The sequence below is a fragment of the Lolium perenne genome, chromosome 5 (genome assembly GCF_019359855.2).
Source record: "Lolium perenne isolate Kyuss_39 chromosome 5, Kyuss_2.0, whole genome shotgun sequence".
Lineage (NCBI taxonomy): Eukaryota > Viridiplantae > Streptophyta > Magnoliopsida > Poales > Poaceae > Lolium > Lolium perenne.
The window spans coordinates 82,467,613-82,489,057 of NC_067248.2; the positions used below are offsets into that span (position 1 = coordinate 82,467,613).

Genomic DNA, 21,445 nt, shown 5'->3' on the forward strand with positions numbered 1-21,445 from the left:
AGGCAAGCAAAAAATCGTAGGGTGAAAAAATCCAACAAAGGAAACTTTTATAGCACACGAGAGGATGACATGCGGGTCCCATGAGCCAAGGTACCTCAACGTTTCAAACGTGGCATGAGATCGAAAGAAAAAGGCAAGTGACCAAATATGAGGTGCCAAAAAAAACTCCAAGAAAAGAAAGTTGATTGCTCATAGAGGATGACATACGGGTCCCATTTAGCTGCAGCGGTCTCACCGTTTGAGAGGCGGCAGGGGATCGAAAGAAAAAGTCAAGTGACCAAATATGAGGTGCCAAAAATAATCCAAAAAATGAAAGTTTTATAGAACATAGAGGATGACATGCGGGTCCCATTTAGCAAAGCGGTATCAACTGCTTGAGAGGCAGCGAGGATCGAAAGAAAAAGTCAAGTTACCAAATATGAGGTGCCAAAAAAAATCCAAGAAAAGAAAGTTTTATAGTACATAGTGGATGACATGCGGGACCCATTTAGCAAAGAGCGGTATCACCCTTTTAGAGAAAGCAGGGGATCGAAAGAAAAAGTCAAGTGACCAAATATGAGGTGCCAAAAAAATCCAAGAAAAGAAAGTTGTATAGTACATAGAGGATGACATGCGGGTCCCATTTAGCAGCAGCGGTATCACCGTTTGAGAGGCAGCGTGAGGATCGAAAGAAAAAGTCAAGTGACCAAATATGAGGTGCCAAAAAAATCCAAGAAAAGAAAGTTTTATAGTACATAGAGGATGACATGCGGGTCCCATTTAGCAGCAGCGGTATCACCGTTTGAGAGGCGGCAGGGGATCGAAAGAAAAAGGTAAGTGACCAAATATGAGGTGCCAAAAATAATTCAAGAAAAGAAAGTTTTATAGTACATAGAGGATGACATGCGGGTCCCAGTTAGCAGCAGCGGTATCACCGTTTGAGAGACGGCAGGGGATCGAAAGAAAAAGGCAAGTGACCAAATTTGAGGTGCCAAAAAAAACTCCAAGAAAAGAAAGTTGATTGCACATAGAGGATGACATGCGGGTCCCATTTAGCAGCAGCGGTCTCAACGTTTCCAAGGCGGCAAGGGATCAAAAGAAAAAGGAAGTAGCCAGAAATCAGGGGGTCAAAAAAAATCCAAGAATAGAAAGAATTTTGGTTCATAGAGGATGACATGCGGGACCCATGATCCTGCATCGTAAACGGCTCGATCGGAGAACGTTGAACGAGATGGCGCGATCTAGAAAAAACAATGCCGAGAGAGGCTGCCATCTGGGCCCTACATCCCTCGGCGGTGCGGATTTGCGTTGACTCGGCCGGCGAACCCGAGATTTCGAGATGCACCACGTCCCGGGCCACCATACGCGACGTTTTGGCCGCTTTCGTCGGGCTAGGTGGCCTCAAAAATGAGAAAAAAAATGTTTTGACATGAACCACGGAGGGACCAAAAATCGTCGGCCATGGTACACCAGCAACCACGGCGCGACTTCAACTTCGTCGGCCATGGCAACTTTTCTTGTAGTGGCGTTAGTCCGTGTTAGTTGTATCCAAAACACACAAATTAGAGGCAAAACAATAGCAAAAGTGTTCGGGAAAGTAGATACGTTTTGGACATATCAGAGACGTATCAAATGCTTTAAGCATTAAAAAGAGGAGTCCATTGTTTGTTTTCTATGTTGTCCCGGTATGGATGTCCTCAAGTTGAGATCTATCAAAACTGAGAAATCAAATGCGATCTATCTCCTTGGACCTTTGTACAGGTGGCATAGAGGTACCCCTTTGTGACACTTGGTTGAAACATATGTAATGCTATGATAATCCATGAAAATCCGAGCTAATTAGGACAAGGTGCGAACACTATTGGTATTCGATGCATGAGGCTTGCAACTTATAGAAAGTTTTATGCATAACACATATGAATTATTACTACCGTTGACAAAATTGTTTCCATGTTTTCAAAATAAAAAGCTCTAGCACATGAGTAATCCCTGCTTCCCTCTGCGAAGGGCCTTTCTTTTATTTTATGTTGAGTCAGTTTACCTACTTCTTTCTATCTTAGAAGCAAACACTTGTGTCAACTGTGTGCACTGATTCTTACATGTTTACTTATTGCACTTGTTATATTACTTTATGTTGACAATTATCCATGAGATATACATGTTACAAGTTGAAAGCAATTGCTGAAACTTAATCATCCTTTGTGTTGCTTCGAAACCTCTTACTTTGAATCTATTGCTTTATGAGTTAGCTCTTATGCAAGTCTTTTTGATACTTTTCTTGAAAGTACTATTCATGAAAAGTTTTTGCTATATGATTTAGTTGTTTAGTCATTATATTTTTGTTAGCAAACCTTTGCTTCGAATCACTTCATTCATCTCATATGCTTTACTATAGTATTGATCAAGATTATGATAGTAGCATGTCACTTCAGAAATTATCCTTGTTATCGTTTACCTACTCGAGGTCGAGTAGGAACTAAGCTTGGGGATGCTTGATACGTCTCATACGTATCTATAATTTCTTATGTTCCATGCTAGTTTTATGACAATACTCACATGTTTTATATACACTTTACATCATTTTGATGCATTTTCTGGCACTAACCTATTAACAAGATGCCGAAGTGCTAGTTCCTGTTTTCTGCTATTTTTGGTTTCAAAAATCCTACACAGGAAATATTCTCGGAATTGGACGAAACAAAAGCCCACGGTCTTATTTTGCACGGAGCCTTCCAGAAGTCCGAAGAGGAGACGAAGACGGGCGACGAGGCGGCCCCACCCCTGGCCGCGCCGCCCTATGGGGTGGGCCCCTCGAGCGTCCCCCGACTCTGCCCCTTCGCCTATATATTCTCTCCATCGCGAAAACCCTATTACCGAGAGCCACGATACGGAAAAAGTTCCAGAGACGCCGCCGCCGTCAATCCCATCTCGGGGGATTCAGGAGATCGTCTCCGGCACCCTGCCGGAGAGGGGAATCATCACCGGAGGGCTCTACATCACCATGCCCGCCTCCGGACTGATGCGTGAGTAGTTCATCCTTGGACTATGGGTCCATAGCAGTAGCTAGATGGTTGTATTCTCCTCTTGTGCTATCATGTTTAGATCTTGTGAGCTGCCTATCATGATCAGGATCATCTATTTGTAATGCTACATGTTGTGTTTGTTGGGATCCGATGAATATTGAATACTATGTCAAGTTGATTAATTGATCTATCATATATGTGTTGTTTATGTTCTTGCATGCTCTCCGTTGCTAGTAGAGGCTCTGGCCAAGTTGATACTTGTAACTCCAAGAGGGAGTATTTATGCTCGATAGTGGGTTCATGCCTCCATTGAATCTGGGAGAGTGACAGAAAGTTCTAAGGTTGTGGATGTGCTGTTGCCACTAGGGATAAAACATCGATACTTTGTCTAAGGATATTTGTGTTGATTACATTACACACCATACTTAATGCAATTGTCTGTTGTTTGCAACTTAATACTGGAAGGGGTGCGGATGCTAACCTGAAGGTGGACTTTTTAGGCATAGATGCATGCTGGATGGCGGTCTATGTTCATTGTCGTAATGCCCTAATTAAATCTCATAGTAGTCATCATGATATGTATGTGCATCTCTATTCTGTCAATTGCCCAACTGTAATTTGTTTACCCAACATGCTATTTATCTTATTGGAGAGACACCACTAGTGAACTGTGGACCCCGGTCCATTTTTTTACATCTGAGATACAATCTACTGCAATCTCTCTGTTGATCTTCGCAAACAAACATTATTCTCCACACCATACGTTTAATCCTTTGTTTTCAGCAAGCCGGTGAGATTGACAACCTCACTGTTAAGTTGGCGCAAAGTATTTTTATTGTGTTGTGCAGGTTCCACGTTGGCGCCGGAATCCCTGGTGTTGCGCCGCACTACACTCTTCCACCAACAACCTTCACGTGGCCTTCATCTCCTACTGGTTCGATAACCTTGGTTTCTTTCTGAGGGAAAACTTACTGCTGTGCGCATCACACCTTCCTCTTGGGGTTCCCAACGGACGTGTGCATCACGCGCCATCAATACCCTATTCTTATTTGGGGGATTCAATTTGCTTCGTTTTCCATTCGAGAAGTGCAAAGCCAGGTTTGATAACCATTGGCCCTTTTTATTCATTGCCAGCTTGGATTTAGGGTAGGTTTCAATGATGAGGAGGCAAATCACTTGGGAAAACAACTCTACGAAAAGCTAGACCATGTACTAATGAATAGTGACTGGAAATCTGAATTTCTATGGTATCAGTATGGGCTCTAGCACGTACTAAGGTTTTGTGAGACCAAGCTTCTATCTTGTTGACCACCGGATTAATTAGGCAGAAAGGATCCAACAATATAGGCCAACTTGTCTTATTAATGATAGTTTTAATTTTTTTTTACCAAAGTTGCTATGTGTCATGTAGTTCGTCCGTCTCAGACTGCTTTTATGAAAAACCGCATCATCTTGGATGGTTATCTGATGAGGGAATACCCAACTGTGTAGGCAACATTGTGCGCCATACAAGCGGTACGCTCGCTAAGGTGTTGGAAACTTGACCACCAATTGTGTCGTTCAGAAGAGATATCGTTGGTCCTAGGCTAGCATCTTGAAATGCTTTGCTACAACATCTGGTTTTGGTCAATTCGACGTAGGGCACCGATGAATTTCATTGGAATCTACACGAGAGTGGTAACGGTGGACTCTATGTACAAAACTCTAGTCCTACCGGTGGTGCCAGTTGATAATAATAAAAAAGTTGACAGATGAAGATTCCGCTGAAAACAAAGGTTTTCTCGTGGTACCTTCGTCGTGGTGTAATTCTTACTAATGATAACCTCGTAAAACACAATTGGCATGGAAGTTAGACATGTGTCTTCCAGGACGAGACCTAAGAAAAAAAAACAAATGACAAACTATACAACACTTATCCTTCCAATGTAGATTGCTATATCTATATGGTCAGCCATCCAGATAGGTCCTACCTTATACCCACCATATAGTGTTGTGAATATTTTCGGCTATTGGCTCAATGATGTGGATCCTAGATTTAAGCTACTTATTTGGGTGAGAATGGCTGCCCATTATTTGGTCGCTATTACTTTATAGAAATTACAAGGCATTTTAATGATAAAATGCTTCACTTATGCATGCCATCTACCGGTGCTCAACTACATTCCGTTTATGGCCGTCTCTACATCGTGTGGAGCATCATGACCTATTTATGGAGGTATCTAGACGGTTGGAGGACGTGGCAAAGGGCGTTTTTATCCAACATGGATACGTAATCCACATATTGTCCCACCATCACCATATGGGCTCTTACATTTTCTGTCGTGATTACTTGTAGAGAGCCTTAGTATTTCTATTTTTGATGTAACTCTTGGATTGGAACTGCTATGTGAACTCAGTTATTCAGATGCCAGGTGTAATTCTTAAATCTTTTAAATAACAAAAATCTCTTTATCGAAAAAAGAAGCATCTTTATTTTCCTTTGGAGTATCAACTTCTAAAGTTGGTGTTAATTTTGTTGGTCGCCACGATGCATCGGCGAAAAGATGCTTTTCAACAATGAATATTTTCAAGAGTGTTTTGAGGAATAAAATGGGTGAGAAGTTCATGAGTGATGTTATGGTTTGCTATGTGGAGAAAGATTTTTCTACCATGATGAGTGATGATGTGATTGATCTATTTAAGGTCAAAGATCGAGGAGCTCTACAATGTGAGTCCCATGTCATTTTATAGGTTTCTGTTGAATGTTATTTCTTTTCTATATATTTTTCCAGTCTAGTTGTTGTGAATATAATATGTTTTTCTATTCCTTTTTTCCAGGAAGTTACACAAGTTGGTAGTCATTCTTTTACCATTGTTTTTTGGATGTGTAAAAGAGTATTTTTATTACTTCGCTCAGTTCATACTCGGTATGAAAAGCTTTTCAATATGACAACTATTACCTAGCTTTGCGGAATTTCATTTTCTATATCGCAACATGAATTTACTTATATTGCCTATGAAATTATTTGCAATATCCTTCCATAGTTGTACTTGTACAATGGGCATTGGCTGCTTGACACAAGTGCCAAACGCGTCTATAGTGATGAGGAGAGACTCCTTGACTGAAACTACTTCTTAAGCACAGGAGAAGGACGGAGTTGTACCATAATATAACTGTCATCTTATAGTATCTGATTGACCAAGTTTTGGAGTTTTGGCGGTGAATTAGGAAATTTAACCCACCTTATTTCGATTATTTTAAATGTTATTGTGTGTGCAAAATAACATATATACATAATAATATACACTTTTTTTTCATCGTTTCTACATTCAAACAAGAATTGGAATTGGATACCACCCTTTAATTCCAATATCAAATTTCAAGCGGACCCAAACAACTGAATTCGAACTGAAGCCATTTCCTTTCCATGATGGATTTGAAATTCCCAATCAAATTCAATTTCAGACCCAACTGTGTGCATCCAAACACAACACAAGAGAAAGAGTGTCGCCACTCATGGCAGGTGGCACCATGGCAGGCAAGAGTGGCAGCATACCTTCTATCTAGATTACATTTTTTTTAGTGAACCTTCTAGATTACTTTATCTAAGGTAGGTACTGGTCATCGAAGAATAATTATTAGAAATTTGCAACCTAAGGTCTTGGTCAATCTTTGAAGCAAATCGCCATGTTAGAGATATGGATTGAACAATCAACATCCATAACCCTCCTTGAGGTTTTTGCCTAGCCATGGCCCCGACTTCTAGAGGTGAGTTTTTGCTGCAGTTCCAAGCAACTGAGCGATGCATAAAAGAATGGACGTCAGTTTTACTCTGGCTTTCCATCCACAAAATCAAGCTGAAGTTGCCTGGGTGTTGCGCTGTGGAATATCAAACGGCGAGGCGCAGGACATGAAGCCTGAGCAGGCACACATGCTTTTGCGCAGACTTTGTCGTGATTGAAATCGTTCTTCTTGAACAACAATAATTTACATCGTGGTAGTACAAATCAAACCACACCATAAATGAGTCATATATAGTGCGCACGGTCTATACATTGACATCTTACTGGCCAGGAGCAAAGTTGGTAGCGAATGCCCATGCGTTGTTGTTGACGGGGTCAGTAATATGATCAGCAAGGTTCTCGAGCGGGCCCTTGCCGGTGACGATAGCTTGCACGAAGAAGCCGAACATGGAGAACATGGCGAGGCGGCCATTCTTGAGCTCTTTAACCTTGAGCTCCGAGAATGCCTCAGGATCATCCGCTAGGCCCAACGGGTCAAAGCTACCGCCTGGGTAGAGTGGGTCGACTACCTCACCGAGTGGGCCACCGGCAATGCGGTATCCCTCGACGGCGCCCATAAGCACAACCTGGCAGGCCCAAATGGCGAGGATGCTCTGCGCGTGGACAAGGCTAGGGTTGCCGAGATAGTCAAGACCACCCTCGCTAAAGATTTGAGAGCCAGCCTTGAACCATACAGCCTCGCCGAACTTGATGCCATTGCGAGCCAGCAGCTCAGGGAAGACACAACCGAGCGCACCAAGCATGGCCCAACGCGAGTGGATCACTTCCAGCTCACGGTTCTTGGCGAAGGTCTCAGGGTCAGCTGAGAGCCCAGCGGTGTCCCACCCATAGTCACCCGGGAACTCACCGGTCAGGTAGCTCGGGGGCTCTCCAGAGAGCGGGCCGAGGTAGAGCACACGGTCTGCGCCGTACCACGGGCTGCTTGAGGCAACCTGCTTAGCCTTTGCCGCAGTCTTGCGCATGGTCACGCGAGCCTCGCCAAAAAGTGCTAATGACGGTAAGTTCTTCACTGCCTTGCCGGCGAAGGCCGAGGAGGATAGTGACATGTTGGTGGTCGTCATTGCGCTGCTAAGATAGGAGTTGTCTCGTGTTCTTCAAGAGTGAGACGTGAGTGTGGAGATGGCTTGAATTGAGGGAAGGGCAGGGCTATTTAACGTGTTGACGTATGCTGACAAGATACAGATAGACAAAAAATACCAGGAGCTTCAGTGCCATTGGTGCAGTGGAGATCTCCTCATCTTCGAACACTTGGCGTATTGAGAGCCAGGGAAGGGGATATTTGTGGCTAAGCCTGGATCTCCTTGGAGATAGATCACTTATTGAGTTGGAAATTTTGGTGAAGTGTTTGGAGGCGGAACGAGTAAAATTGCCAATTTACAGGAAACTGAGAACGCAAGTTTGCTGAATTCATGGTTTGTTAAGCAATCTCAGAGGAAATGATGACTGTAGAAAAAGCACTGTAACATTCAAGTGATTCCTTCTTTCGGAATACACAAGTTTTCATCCGTGTGATTTCCATCATTAGATGGAGCCCAATGCCTCAGATTTATAGTCTGCAAAATGGTGAAATTTTTACTATATAGCTACAAAAAATGGGTCGGCCATACCCATTTTATCTACCTCAGTATCTGCTTTTTATTGAACAAGGTGTTCTTTATTTTCCACATAGAACCATGCCTTAACAATCACTAAACAGCTTGCATTACCTAAATATCTCATGATTAAGGGATGCAAACTTGAGTGAATAGACATTAGGTACACAAAAAAATCAATCTCAATATCGGCTTTGGTTTATCATACTGTATTTTTATTTAGTTAACCCACTTTTCTTTATTTAGGACATTGCTATGGCTGCTTAGTCCACCAGGCACTAGACAGTGACGAGTACCCACTACCAAACCCACAAACAGGACCATGACATCTCCAAGAGCTGCCCACATACAAATGAAGGTCATCAACTTGATTATATCAAACAAAAGGTTATAAAACATAGTATTTGACTAACACTAGCTCACACTGACCATTGCTCAGTACATATTATTAGGAAATAGGAAGAACAGCAAGGTTTGCAACGTTCAGAGATTGTATGTTTCACACATGAGCAGATAAGTCATGGCCTTCAGACCCAGGAATTCAGAAAAGAAAACAGCAAGATGTATTTCACTTGTCCACGTGGGCGAAGGACTCGGTCAGGCTTTCACCCTCTACTGAAGCACTCGCCGAAAGGTTTTGCGCTCCCAAAAGCTTCATCTGCCGCTCCGCATGCTCCCTCTCACATTGGCTAATGCCCATGATGATGTCAAGCATAGTTCCAGTAGTGCCAAAGAACACCAGTGGAGCGAAGGATTTCTTCTTTATGCCCACAGGAATAGCAAGGAGAGCACCAGCAACAGAGAAGACCCAAGTTCCGAGGGCACTGCATGCATATGCCAAGTTGTGTCAGCATAGCATATTACAAGAAAACTGCTGCCTAAAGAGCTGCCCATCGTTTCTGACAATACATCTGCAAAGTTCATAAATCTACAGATGCATGATCGTTTTCTGCGCTAAATTTGGTTTACAGTGGTAGGTTTATATCATCTTAATAAATGTATAGAAAATATACAGCGCATGTTCACTCGAGGTTTTATTTGCACAAACCATTAATCTAAAAGTTTCCAAGTATATGCAGGCTTGTTAAGCCCATAGCTCTTTGCATGCCTCTATTAGTTCACAGTTATGTGGGTACCTTAACATGAAGTCCACTGATGAAGTCAGCTTTAGTTCACGTATATCTATGAATCATATCTATCTGACACTACGACATGTAGTTCTCTTAAACAAAAATATACTCCTCTAATTCTATTAAAGCAAGCATTAAAACGGAGCCTTAACTTGAGTACTAAAGATGCATGAGATAGCCTTATGAACTTGGCTGACTCGAGATGTTGGACATACATATACTATAGTGCTCACCCACCCGTACGTAGTAAGTTAACTGTAAAGTGTCCAAGAGAAACATACTCCTCTACCCAATGTTGTTCAGTTTTTAAAAGGTGTGATTATCCATCTTGCCGACCATCAAATATTGTGTCGGCAAAGACATGACGATGATCCAACAAAAAATGAACACGGGGTTAGGTGATATAAGTTGTAGATGGTTATTGGCGTTCAGGAATTTCAACAAACACTCGGTGGGCAGCGTGGGCGAATCCGAAACCTCAATAGGTCAACCGTGGTGACTGAAGCATTATCAGGAATGGAATGAAAAGTTTGGGCATAGGAAAGGGAGAGTTGACAAACTTGGAGACGGTGCAGTCCTCGAGGTGCTTCTCGCCGCTGCCGACTCGATCCATTTGCGACGGGGCTCTGAAATGTGGAGGGGAGGCACCAAAATAGAGAGACGGATCGGATCCGCTGGAGCTGGAGGGGGACGGGGATAGCGCCGGCTTCTACCACGAGTCGCGCCGCCCCAAGGGTTCACCGGAGTGGAGGGACGGCCGTCGGCAGAGGCGACCGGCGAAGTTTTACCGGGTTTGGGCTGGGAGAACGGAGTGCCCGTCGGGCAGCTGTAGTCACCGCACGCCGAGACAAAGCCCATCATACTCCGTCGGCCCAACAAGCCCATGATACTCCGTCGGCCCAAAAAAGCCCATCCGACGCCCTCCTCCTCCTTCAGGAACCGAAACCCTGGAATAAACCCTCGCCGCCTCCTCCCCACCGCCGGAAAAACCACTTCTTTCCCTCCCTCGCTCTCTCTCTCGCCGACATGGACCCCGACTTCCGGTTTGACCCGGACGGTTCCGACGACGAGGCGGCGGCGGCATCCGCGCGGCGCAAGCCAGCGCAGTCTCCGTGGGAGTTCTCCACGTACGCGCAGTCCGTGGCGGCGGAGCACGCCAGCCGCCGCACCACCTCCATCGACGAGAAGATCTCACAGGCCCTCAGGGGACGACGCAACCCCTCTATGCCCGACGGATCAGAGGACGACGACGAGGAGGAGGATGCTGCTGAGGATGATGATAGCGACGAGGAGGCGGTGAAGGGGGAGAGCGGGGACGAGGAGGACGAGCTAGAGGAGAGCGACGACGACGACGAAGAGAGCGAGGGGGAGGAGGAGGAGGTAGACGAGGAAGACAGCGGGGAGGAGGATGGCGAAGTGAGTGAACCTGAGCAAGGAGAAGAGGACGAAGAGGAAGAAGATCCTGCACAGGAGGTGAGCTTCGTTGCCATTTTAGTTCTCCCTTCTTTTCTGTTTATTTAGTCTAGCTGCCAATTCGCTTTTACTTATCTCCAATCCGTCAGGAGGGCGGGTAGTTTGGTTAGTTGAAAGTACTCTTGCATTACATACAAAGTTACGAGATGCTTCTTCCTTGTAATCACAGGACGATGATGCACCCGAACAGAGTGGCACTCCGGACCCTTCCAAGTTTTTCGCGTCGTCCGAAGGAGCGTCGTTCAGCGCAAATTCGTTCCTTGAGCTCAACCTATCACGCCCACTCGTTCGAGCTTGTGAAGCACTTGGCTACCAGAAACCAACACCTATTCAGGTTTGCGCCTGCACTTCTTCTCTAGGCTGTGAGCAACATGATATGAAAAGAATGCCACCTTCTGTCTATCAGATGTGTCAACTTTTTTTCTTCTCCAAGAATGGCTTGTAGGGCCATCCTAAAATCTCTACCGCCGCTGATAATGAATTTGCGATAAATCTGGAAAGATGCTTATTATCTGTGTCAGTATTTTGCAATTATAGTTTTGTCGTCGTATGGTTCAAAACTGTAAGTCATGCATATTTAATATTTTCAACAATATTGTTTCATTTTATGGTTGGTTAACTACTTAAATTGCACTTTAAGGTGTGATGAAATGAGCATAAACATGGCCCATTGGGCATGATAATTAGTTGGTATTGCACCCCTGCATTCTGGTACCGTGAAATTCCCTTTGAATCACTCAAGAAACGAATCATGACCACCTCTCTATATTTGCACCGAAGGTGTGATTGTGAACTTAAATTCGATTATTTTCTTGCAAATCCATTGAACACTCTAAACAGCACGGCGAAAGACCATAATACCTCCTTCCCACATTTCTTGTGAACAACTACCTCACTTGATCAATAAACATATTTTGTTACTACCTGAGTTATTCATTATCATTACTTAATTTGTTTCTTGATTTCCTTTTTGCTAAATACTCTGCGTATTCCAGGCTGCATGCATACCTTTAGCATTAACAGGGCGGGATATATGTGGCAGCGCTATAACGGGGTCAGGGAAGGTATCTCTAATGAACACAGAACCCCCTGCATGAAGCATTTCGTAGTTTGAAGTATTAATATTAATTTATCTCTTTAAATTAGACAGCTGCTTTCTCTCTGCCTGTGCTGGAGCGTCTACTTTTCCGGCCAAAGCGTATACCTGCTATTAGGGTGCTTATTCTTACTCCAACTAGAGAGTTGGCTGCTCAGTAAGTTTCTTATATTCATTGTTTCTATTATCATCTTTCATGTTAGCTCATGAATTATTTATGCTCCAATATGTTTTTTCCTAAGTAAGGTCCAGCCCATTTGCCTCTTTTGTCTAATAGTTATTTCGTTGCACTTTTGGTTTATTGGTTAATTATCGATGTTCCGGTGATATGATTTAATCTGCACTTTGGAGGTGAGGTGTAACACATTGTTTTTATGATGTGAGACTGTTGGGCTGTTAGCAAGTATCTGTATCTTGACACTGTCTTAAGGAGCTTTTGTAACGCGCATTTGAAGGCTGAAGTTTGTTTTGTTCCAACATGGGTGTCAGAATCGACTCAATTTCGCTGCTGATTAGGCAATAAGTCAAAAGAAAATCTGGTTTATGGATTCGTCCAATATGTAGTTTTTCTTTTGTATTGCATCAATATGTATATTTTTTAAGAGTAAAGAATGCAAATATTCTGAAAGAAATATACAGAATTATTGGTAAAATCTATTGAAACCTGCAACATACAGTATTATTTAGCACTATGGACCCATGATATATCTTAATGCACAAAGACCCCACTTGTTGCTCTGAAGTCAAGTGTACACGTGAAGGCTGTGTTCTCTACTCCTTGCTTCTCAAAAGAAGCAAAAGATAAGCAATAAATCACACAAACAAGGTTTTTCTTGGTTATGCTTCCATGGAAGGAAAGCACATTCCTCATTCCAAGACCAGGAGGGACCTCTCCCACCACCTCCATAATGGTCTAAGTCATATAGATCTTATTTCTTTTGTATAAGTTCCCCTTCATCCTCTTGTTATCAGCCACGTGGATTATCTTAAGCAGTGTCTGGACCACAAAGCGATGAGCTGTCAATGTTATTGCACCAATTTTCCAAGATTTTCTGTAATACTGGCTGAAATAGGTGCTATGCCTGTTTCTCAGACTCTCAGTAGTTCAGTATAGAAGGTTCCACCTGTTATAGGCTTATAGGTTCATAGCACATGAGCTTAATCCCGTAATGTATCACAAGCTTCATCATCATTATTACAGCATTTTCTGTTTCAACGCTATTTTTTTACTTACTACTCATACTCCAATAAATGCAGGGTTCACAGTATGATTGAAAAATTAGCCCAGTTTACCGATATCAGGTGCTGTCTCATAGTTGGTGGACTTCCAACTAAGGTATTCCGTTGCATCTTTTTATTTTGTTGTTCAATCTTGCCTAGAGTTATGCCTGCACCTTTCCGGTTCAGTAAATATTTCTCTGCAGAACACACAACCTTTCATCCATGAATTAGAAGACACTGCATGTTCTAATCCTTTTGTAGTCATGTCTGCATATGGAGCTGGCCTGTTTTCAAGGCGTTCAATTCTTATCCATTTGCCATACATTTGTTAAAAGAGTGTTTTATTTCTATCATGTGTGTGCGAATGAAAATCTGACATACTAGGGTAATAGACTGCTTCAAAAGAGACAAAAATAACTGGAAATTTTGTTTATTGCAGTTGCCTTCTTTTTTGCTATAATACTATTAATTTTACATGAAACTGACAGATTGAATGCCATGTGTCCAGCCAGCCTTTTCCATCACTGTATCAACTGTACTGTGACCTTTGATCTTTGGTATTTATATAAGCTGCCATTGTTGAATTTGCAATGGTAGTCACTAATATTTATGACTGCTTAATGCTTCTGCTGAAGTACATTATTGTTTATTCTGTATAGTTTCTTGCTTGAATGCTGTTCGTTATTCTTGTGTTAATATCATGTTGATGGTATGCTATGTACTTACACAGGTACAAGAGGTAGCTTTAAGGTCAAATCCTGACATTGTTGTTGCCACTCCTGGTCGCATAATAGATCATCTACGCAATTCCCTTTCTGTTGGGCTTGAAGATCTTGCAATTTTGATCCTTGATGAAGCTGACCGTTTGCTGGAATTGGGTTTCAGTGTTGAAATTAATGAACTGGTAACCGCCAAAAACTGCTAATTTCTTGCTTTCTTGTCATTGTGTAGTTTTTTATTTGGTCTGTGTAATTGTTTTACCATTGGAGTCTGACTGGCAGAGCAATTGAATTGAGTTATTCTCAAGCAATTATAAGATTTATTCGTTGATCATCTTTAGACAATTGGAGTTTGGAGTTTTATAGCTGTGTTAAAAATCTGAATCCCCCCCCCCCCCCCCCCCCCACCCCCAGTGTGATGTGGGGAAGCGATGGGTGGCGGAGACTGGATATTAAGTTCTGCTGTTACTCAGAAAATTTACAACATTTCCAATGGGCTCGTCCTTAATGTGCTTCTGTTTGCTGATAAGCGCAGATTCGCATGTGTCCTAAAAGAAGGCAGACAATGCTCTTTTCTGCTACAATGACAGAGCAAATTGATGAACTTGTGAAACTTTCGCTAAACAAACCAATTCGTCTTGAAGCCGATCCATCGCTGAAACGCCCTGCAACATTGACCGAAGAGTATGCTCTTTCTCATCCTTGTGTGTTTAATATTTTCCAATGGCTGTCTTGATTAACTGTGTTTCGGTTATACAGATCTATATATAATTTATTCTTTATCATTATTCTCCATTTTTTACAGGGTAGTTAGAATAAGACGATCACGTGAAGCAAATCAAGAAGCTGTTCTGCTTGCTCTCTGTTTGAAGACCTTCAAGGAAAGAGTAATCATTTTTAGGTTCGTGTTCTGAGACATGTCCGACTTTTAAGTTTCTGCCTATTCTGTAGCTTCATCTTCTCGAGCAGTACAGTAAAGATAGCTGGCTTTGTACTCCTTATTCTGCTAACCAAGGCATGTTCAAGATGAACTACTGCTTTCTACTGGATCAATACCATATCTATTTTAACTTGTTCATACTGCATCCCACCTTGTAGTGGGACAAAGCATTCTGCTCACAGGTTAAAAATAATGTTTGGTCTATCTGGGATGAAAGCTGCTGAACTTCATGGCAACCTTACACAGGCGCAGCGGCTTGAGGTGATTTTATTTGTTAGAACCTTTAATGTCTACCATGTTAGCTTTGCTGTAGTGAACTCTTTGTCTCTTTAGCATCTTTATTTTCTTCACTTTCATTGTATGGTGATGTTATCTCTTGTGTTTTGAATTCATATTTTCCAGCATGTCCACCGAGTAAAAGGAGCTTATAGCATTGTTATAATTTATAGCTTGACAGATTGTGTATGAAATCTGTTCTGGATTAAATGGCATGTTACTTAATAGACTCTTAGGATTTAGCCTATTCACTTGATGTAGACATCCCACCTTCCTTTTCACCTTCCTAAACAATCTAACTGTGGCATGCACCCAAATTCCACAATTTTGATGAGTCCTAGGATCTTTTTCTTTCTGGCTAGGTGCTAGGGGCTGGGTTCCCTACGCATGACACTATGAAATTTTCATCTTGGCTTGCCTGAGCATTTTGGGATTATTTCACTCATTTTTACATCTATTTTCTTGCTCTAATTATTTTTCTATTTTCATTCCAACTATTCTTGCTGTCGCATGCACTCCATCTCCATTTTGGAATTATTTCACTTGAACTAACTGGATTTTAGTTTGGCAACTTGTGGCATGGGGGGAGAATTAATCTTCTATTTTCTTGCTTGATTTCATAAGCTGTACAATAGTCTCATGACAACTTACTGGATCTGGACTTGAATCTCGATCCTACCATATTTGGATTTTTCCTAATTTAAAGGATAAACTAGTTATGAGGATCCTCTCCTAAGTTGTTGATGTGTGGGGCCATGTGCTACACACATACATAACACAAATCTAAGCTCGAAATTCTCAAAATTAAAATTGGAAGATGTAGACATGCAAACTATGACATGTGCCAAATTCCTTAGTTTTGAAATTTTCGTTCGATGCAAGGTATCACGTCTCCTCGCTAGTTAATAGATTTTTTTGTATTTATGTAGGCATTAGAACAATTCAAAAAACAAGAGGCGGATATCCTGATTGCAACTGATATTGCAGCTCGTGTAAGTGACTTTTTTAATTTCTATCCTCTCTTTCAGATCTTCGATATTATTTTACACAATTCATTTCTTACAGTCTTGTTTTCTTTCGTCCAGAAATTGAAATGGGCATGTAAAAAAGAAAAATACTTCCTCCGTCCAGAAATAGGTGACTCGGATTGTCTAGATACATGCGAATCTAGACAAATCTGAGTCACTTATTTCAGGACGGAGGGAGTACTTCTGTTGATTTTTGAGTGTTTTGTTGATTTTGTTTTTTTACTTGCAGGGTATTGATATTGTTGGTGTTCGAACAGTAATAAATTTTGCCTGCCCACGTGACGTCACAACGTAAGTGCAAATACGTGAAGACTGTTACACCATTGTGGTAATTTGGTATTGCTGCTATTTAGGTTATATTCGTGCATCAGTGCTGCATCCCATGTTCGCAACGAGTATTGTTCCTTTCGAGTTGATATCTATACTTGGGGCTCTGTGCTTCATTAATTGCTCACAAATTCTACATCTGGTTTTGGTGTTAGAACTATGCTGGATGAAGTTGTTGTTCATCGACAATATACATATTTAACTGCCTTTAGTCCGGATCCTTTATGCATGTATTTGTGGTCTGTTTATTTGCCTCCACGAGAATCAGCCCAGAGCCTGTATTGTTTCTTTAACCAGGTTTTGGAAATTTCTTGTTCTACGTGGTTTAGTTATCAATGTCAACTACCAGATCCATTAGCTTTCTGTAGAACATATAGCATGGATTATTGTGTGTACTAGTTACAGTTACTCTCGGTATAAATTCAACTAAAATCTTGTGATGCAGTTTCCGGAGGAATTTGATGTACCATAAAACAGAAAAGTTCAGCTCAATATCTTATAATCCTCTTTTTCACCTGGTGTTCCAAGAGAGATAACAATATATCTGTTATCTTTTTGCACCATGTACCCTTTAAACCTCGCCAACTCCCGCAGACAGCCTTGCCATGATCTACCTTGAAAGGCTCTTGTTTTCCATTTTTGTGTACCTGTAAAATTGCTTGACTGCACAGGAGAGCCCAAAAATTTTATTTAACGGCAGACCGCACATTGCCAATTTTAATGACATTCTTTGTTTTATGTATTCCTATGTTATGAACAAAACTTGGTTATGTGTGTTTTTCATAGATGTATGTTGTTTTATGCTGTTACAGTTATCTTCATCGTGTTGGTCGTACTGCTCGAGCAGGCAGGGAGGGCTATGCAGTGACATTTGTTACCGATGATGATAGATCCCTCTTGAAAGCTATCGTAAGTATTTTTATATTTCATTATCTGCAACCTTATTTATGGTATAGTTGGTCATAGATGTGTTCACGAAAATGTTTTAGTTCTATTTGTTATCTGCAGCTTGTATTCCAATCTAATCTGTCGATTCTAAAGGAGATCTGGTGATCAATTTTGGTACCAGGGTATCGAATGGGAATAATTACTTATGGCGGCTATGATCATTTCCATGATGTCAAAACTATTAACTTTTTTGATAATAATGTTGGAATATACCTTGTATCTACATAGGAGCCAGGCCAATGACCATGAGTGGCATGTTTGATTAGTTTGCATTCTGCCTTTCGCAATTTCAGCCTTGAAGTTCTTAAATGAATACTCAAATCACAGATATGTTAGTGTATGAAATGATTATGACCAGTATCTGTGAATTATATTTCAGGCAAAGAAAGCTGGTTCACAGCTAAAAAGCCGCATTGTTGCAGAGAAACCTGTTGCTGACTGTGCAAAATTAATCGAGCAACTGGAACATCAAATTTCTAACATAATTCTAGAAGAAAGGTCAGTTTCATGGTTTGTATGGTACACCTTTTCCTGAACAGCTATTAATAGTTTATTTTACTGTCTCATCTTAGGGAGGAAATGGCATTACGGAAAGCTGAAATGGAAGCAACAAAGGTTACATCTTCTTGAAATTTTGATTTTCACTAAGTTAAAGATTACTCTTTATTTCTTTAGATCAGAATGAGTTATATGTATGTCTATATATTTATACCTTATTTTTTCTGCCATTGTGTAACTATCAGGCAGAAAATATGATAGCTCACAAGGATGAGATATACTCACGCCCAAAGAGAACCTGGTTTGCTACTGAGAAGGAAAAGAAGACTTTGGCAAAGGCTGCTAAAGTAGGTTCATCTTATTCTTTTATGAATGATATCTTTATCTGATGCCAGTTGCACCTAAAAATCTTTTGCTTTGTGTGTTAGATTAGAAATATACCACTGGACCAATGCTTCTTTTTTACATTTCACATTGTTCTGCTTTGTGTTCTTTCATTTCCCCATGCTTTTTCTGCGACTAAAGTATATGGTCAATGTGATATGGGTGCAATAGGTTCATCTTGTTCTTCTATGAGCGTTATATCTTTATCTGATGGTAGTTGCATCGGAAAATCTTGTGCTTTATATGTGTTAGATTAGATATATACCACTGGACCAGTGGGCTTCTTTTTTAGACTTAAGATTGTTCTGCTTTGTGTTCTTTCATTTCCCCATGTATTTTGTGCTACTAAAGTATATGATGAATGTGATATGGGTGCTTTTATTTGTCTGATTTTCGTTCGGTTCTAAGATTAAAGTATTAGTCTCTTACTTTCCCTATCGCCTCTGCTGTCCTGGAGTATATGTGAATGCAAGTTTCATCTCTATGATGCTTATAGTTATACCTCTGGTAACCATAGCTGTCACTCTTCTTACAGAGAAATATTAAGTGAATAATATAGCTACAGCTCCTACACCTATGTGCAACACCAAATGTTCAATTGGAATTAAAAGGCAAGACTCGAATGTAATTGAACTGCCACTGTACCTGAAACCATGTTGGACAAGTGCATATATCATGCCTCAGCCTGCTATTTGTACTGCTATTCTAACTTTTGTTACCTTTTCCCCTGCTACCCTGATGCACTGATAAGCCATGCATTATAGATTTCAACATGAATGTTTCCCTATAAATTTCCTTATGATTGGTTGTCTCTATATAAATTAGATTTTTTTCCTTTGCATTTTGATGGAATTCTTCGTACTTAGTAATTCAGACATCTGTCAATCGTACATGTCAGTAATATGATTAAAATTTGGCCTTGTTGTCCATCAAGGAATCCATGGGTCAAGTTAAAAGTGGTTCCGGAGTTGTTAGTGCTCAGCAAGCTGAAGATCTTCGTCTGAAGGAGAAAAGAAGAAGAGAGCGTGAGGTGTGCTTATTAAAGTGATATTTGAGTAAGTTGGCAATGTGCATCAGATATAGTTTAGTTGACTTGTTGTCTGTTGTCGTGCAGAAAAATCTACCTAGGAAGAAACGCCGAAAATTAGAGGCACAACGGGAGATGCTGGAGGACGACAGGGCAGATGAGGAGGAAGCTCAGGTTAGTAACCATAAAAAAGCAGCGGCTACTGTAATTAAAATTTGTTCCGATGGAGCTTTCTATTATAGTACTCCCTCCGTCCCATGAAAGTTGTCTTAGATTGTCTAAATTTGGATGTACAATCTAAGAAAAAATTCATGGGACGGAGGGAATACTTGTTAAAAAGAACTCTAGACTGGTACTTGGGGCTGACCTCATGCGTATAATAGAGCTATATTCACCTCCTAATCTTCAATGAGTTTCTGCAGGAAAGCGAAGGAGGGAAGAAAGCAAAGAATAGCCAATCTGTAGTTGATGTGGCTTATCGTAGGGCAAAATCAATGAAGGCTACGGGCAAAAAGGGTATTGTTGCTGTCAAAGGAAAGAATGAGAAAAAGGCAAAACAACCTTCTGAAAAGGGGCAGACTAGGCAAGAGGAAATGCACGAACTGTTCCAGAATGATATGAGTGAATGGAAACAGGGCCGCGCCTTGAAGAAAAAGGACAGCTCTTTTGCAAAGAAATCCAAGAACTCTTTTAAGAGCAAATCAAGGTATGTAATGATGTTTTATTTGCTCCAGTTCTGTAATTCTGCATTATGGGGAGAAGACGAAAATGACATTGGCAGTGCTTTCTGGGAACCCTCATTTCTAAAACTGGGTTTTCTAATTTCTTTTTGTCAGGTACAAGCGGCGAAAGTAGAAGACCTGTCAACTTATAATGGATTGTCATAACTTGGCGTGCATTACCCCTTGTAACATTTTTGACTGATTTGCCCCGAGGAATCCCCAGGGTCCTGATGTTGTTTACTCACTGTCTCTGTCTATGAGTTTAGAATTGTACCCATACCATGTAGTTGCAATTTCTCCATTTCTGAAATCATCTTCCCATGATATCTGGACCTCATGTTTCTTCCTGTACAGAATTTTCTTTTACCACTAAGCCGTTACAGGAACATTAGCTTGTAGATCGGTTTATAGTTCTCTCATTGTCTCAGCTAAATGCTAGTAGGTTTTTGTGATGTGCAATGGGGCTAGTTTCCTTGCTCGGGAGGTAAAGGGCATGGGTGGCTGGGGGCACACCTTCAATGGAATGGTTGGTTTGTTGCAGATACGCTGTGTGTGATGTCGATCTAGGACATGCAAGAGCATCTGTTGTGGTTCGGTGCTATTTTTTTACCATACCAGCCTGATCTAGAAGTAGGTTGCCAGTTTTGGAACCCAATAAAAGCTTTTAGACCATACCGGCCTGATGTAGAAGTAGTTTGCTAGTTTTAGTTCAATAAAAGCTTTTAGACCATACCGGCCTGATGTAGAAGTAGTTTGCTAGTTTTAGTTCATCTCCAACCGAGCGACCCATCTTGCGCCCACGCGAGTCCGGATGGGTCGAGCCGGACAAAACCTGGCCCAGCGCGTGGACCTATCCTTAAAACGGATGGCCGCGGCGTTCGGGACGACCCAAACCTGGCCCAAATCTGGGACGAGTTTGCGTGGCTGCGGACGCTGATGGCTGGCCGCTCGCGTCCGCCCTTGGAGGCAGAAATAATTTTTCCTCATTAAAAAAGTACCCATTACATTTTTTTAGTCTACTAGTCCTATCCTAATATGTATGGGGCCGGCGGCCTCGCCGACTCGTTCGTTCGGGCTGTGGATTTCACTCGACGCGGGCGGCTTGTACGCGTGAGGATTCCACTCCAGCTTACAAGCTGGGTGGTGCGGCAGAGGCCTTCATCCTCCTCCTTTCTGTCCACGTGCCTCAGGCGCGCTCGCGCTCCGCGTCCTGCAATGGCACCATCCGCTTCCCGCACAGCTCCAGCTCCTGCATGGCGGCGCGTTCCACAGCGGTCCG

General features: G+C 41.7%; 3 protein-coding genes across 3 annotated transcripts; 1 reads left to right on the forward strand and 2 right to left on the reverse strand.

Moving 5' to 3' along the window:
• Window positions 1-6,936: 6,936 nt before the first annotated feature.
• LOC127300694 (chlorophyll a-b binding protein, chloroplastic-like) lies at window positions 6,937-7,923 on the reverse strand. The gene has a single exon (XM_051330845.2). It carries the CDS (start codon window positions 7,844-7,846, stop codon window positions 7,046-7,048), a length of 801 nt encoding a protein of 266 aa, XP_051186805.1. The 5' UTR covers window positions 7,847-7,923; the 3' UTR covers window positions 6,937-7,045.
• Window positions 7,924-8,724: 801 nt separating this feature from the next.
• LOC127300695 (uncharacterized) lies at window positions 8,725-10,150 on the reverse strand. The gene is made up of 2 exons (XM_051330846.2): window positions 10,068-10,150; window positions 8,725-9,201 (listed from the first exon to the last, which is right to left on the reverse strand). Exons 1-2 carry the CDS (start codon window positions 10,118-10,120, stop codon window positions 8,946-8,948), a joined length of 309 nt encoding a protein of 102 aa, XP_051186806.1. The 5' UTR covers window positions 10,121-10,150; the 3' UTR covers window positions 8,725-8,945.
• A 372-nt stretch (window positions 10,151-10,522) lies between these two features.
• LOC127300696 (DEAD-box ATP-dependent RNA helicase 28) lies at window positions 10,523-20,568 on the forward strand. Its single transcript, XM_071819920.1, has 19 exons — window positions 10,523-10,989; window positions 11,171-11,314; window positions 11,976-12,044; window positions 12,127-12,233; window positions 13,334-13,412; window positions 14,028-14,201; window positions 14,552-14,700; window positions 14,822-14,917; window positions 15,115-15,217; window positions 16,162-16,224; window positions 16,490-16,551; window positions 17,400-17,496; window positions 17,915-18,033; window positions 18,108-18,150; window positions 18,279-18,380; window positions 19,352-19,447; window positions 19,532-19,618; window positions 19,867-20,150; window positions 20,281-20,568. Exons 1-19 carry the CDS (start codon window positions 10,534-10,536, stop codon window positions 20,297-20,299), a joined length of 2,349 nt encoding a protein of 782 aa, XP_071676021.1. The 5' UTR covers window positions 10,523-10,533; the 3' UTR covers window positions 20,300-20,568.
• The last annotated feature ends 877 nt before the right edge of the window (window positions 20,569-21,445 follow it).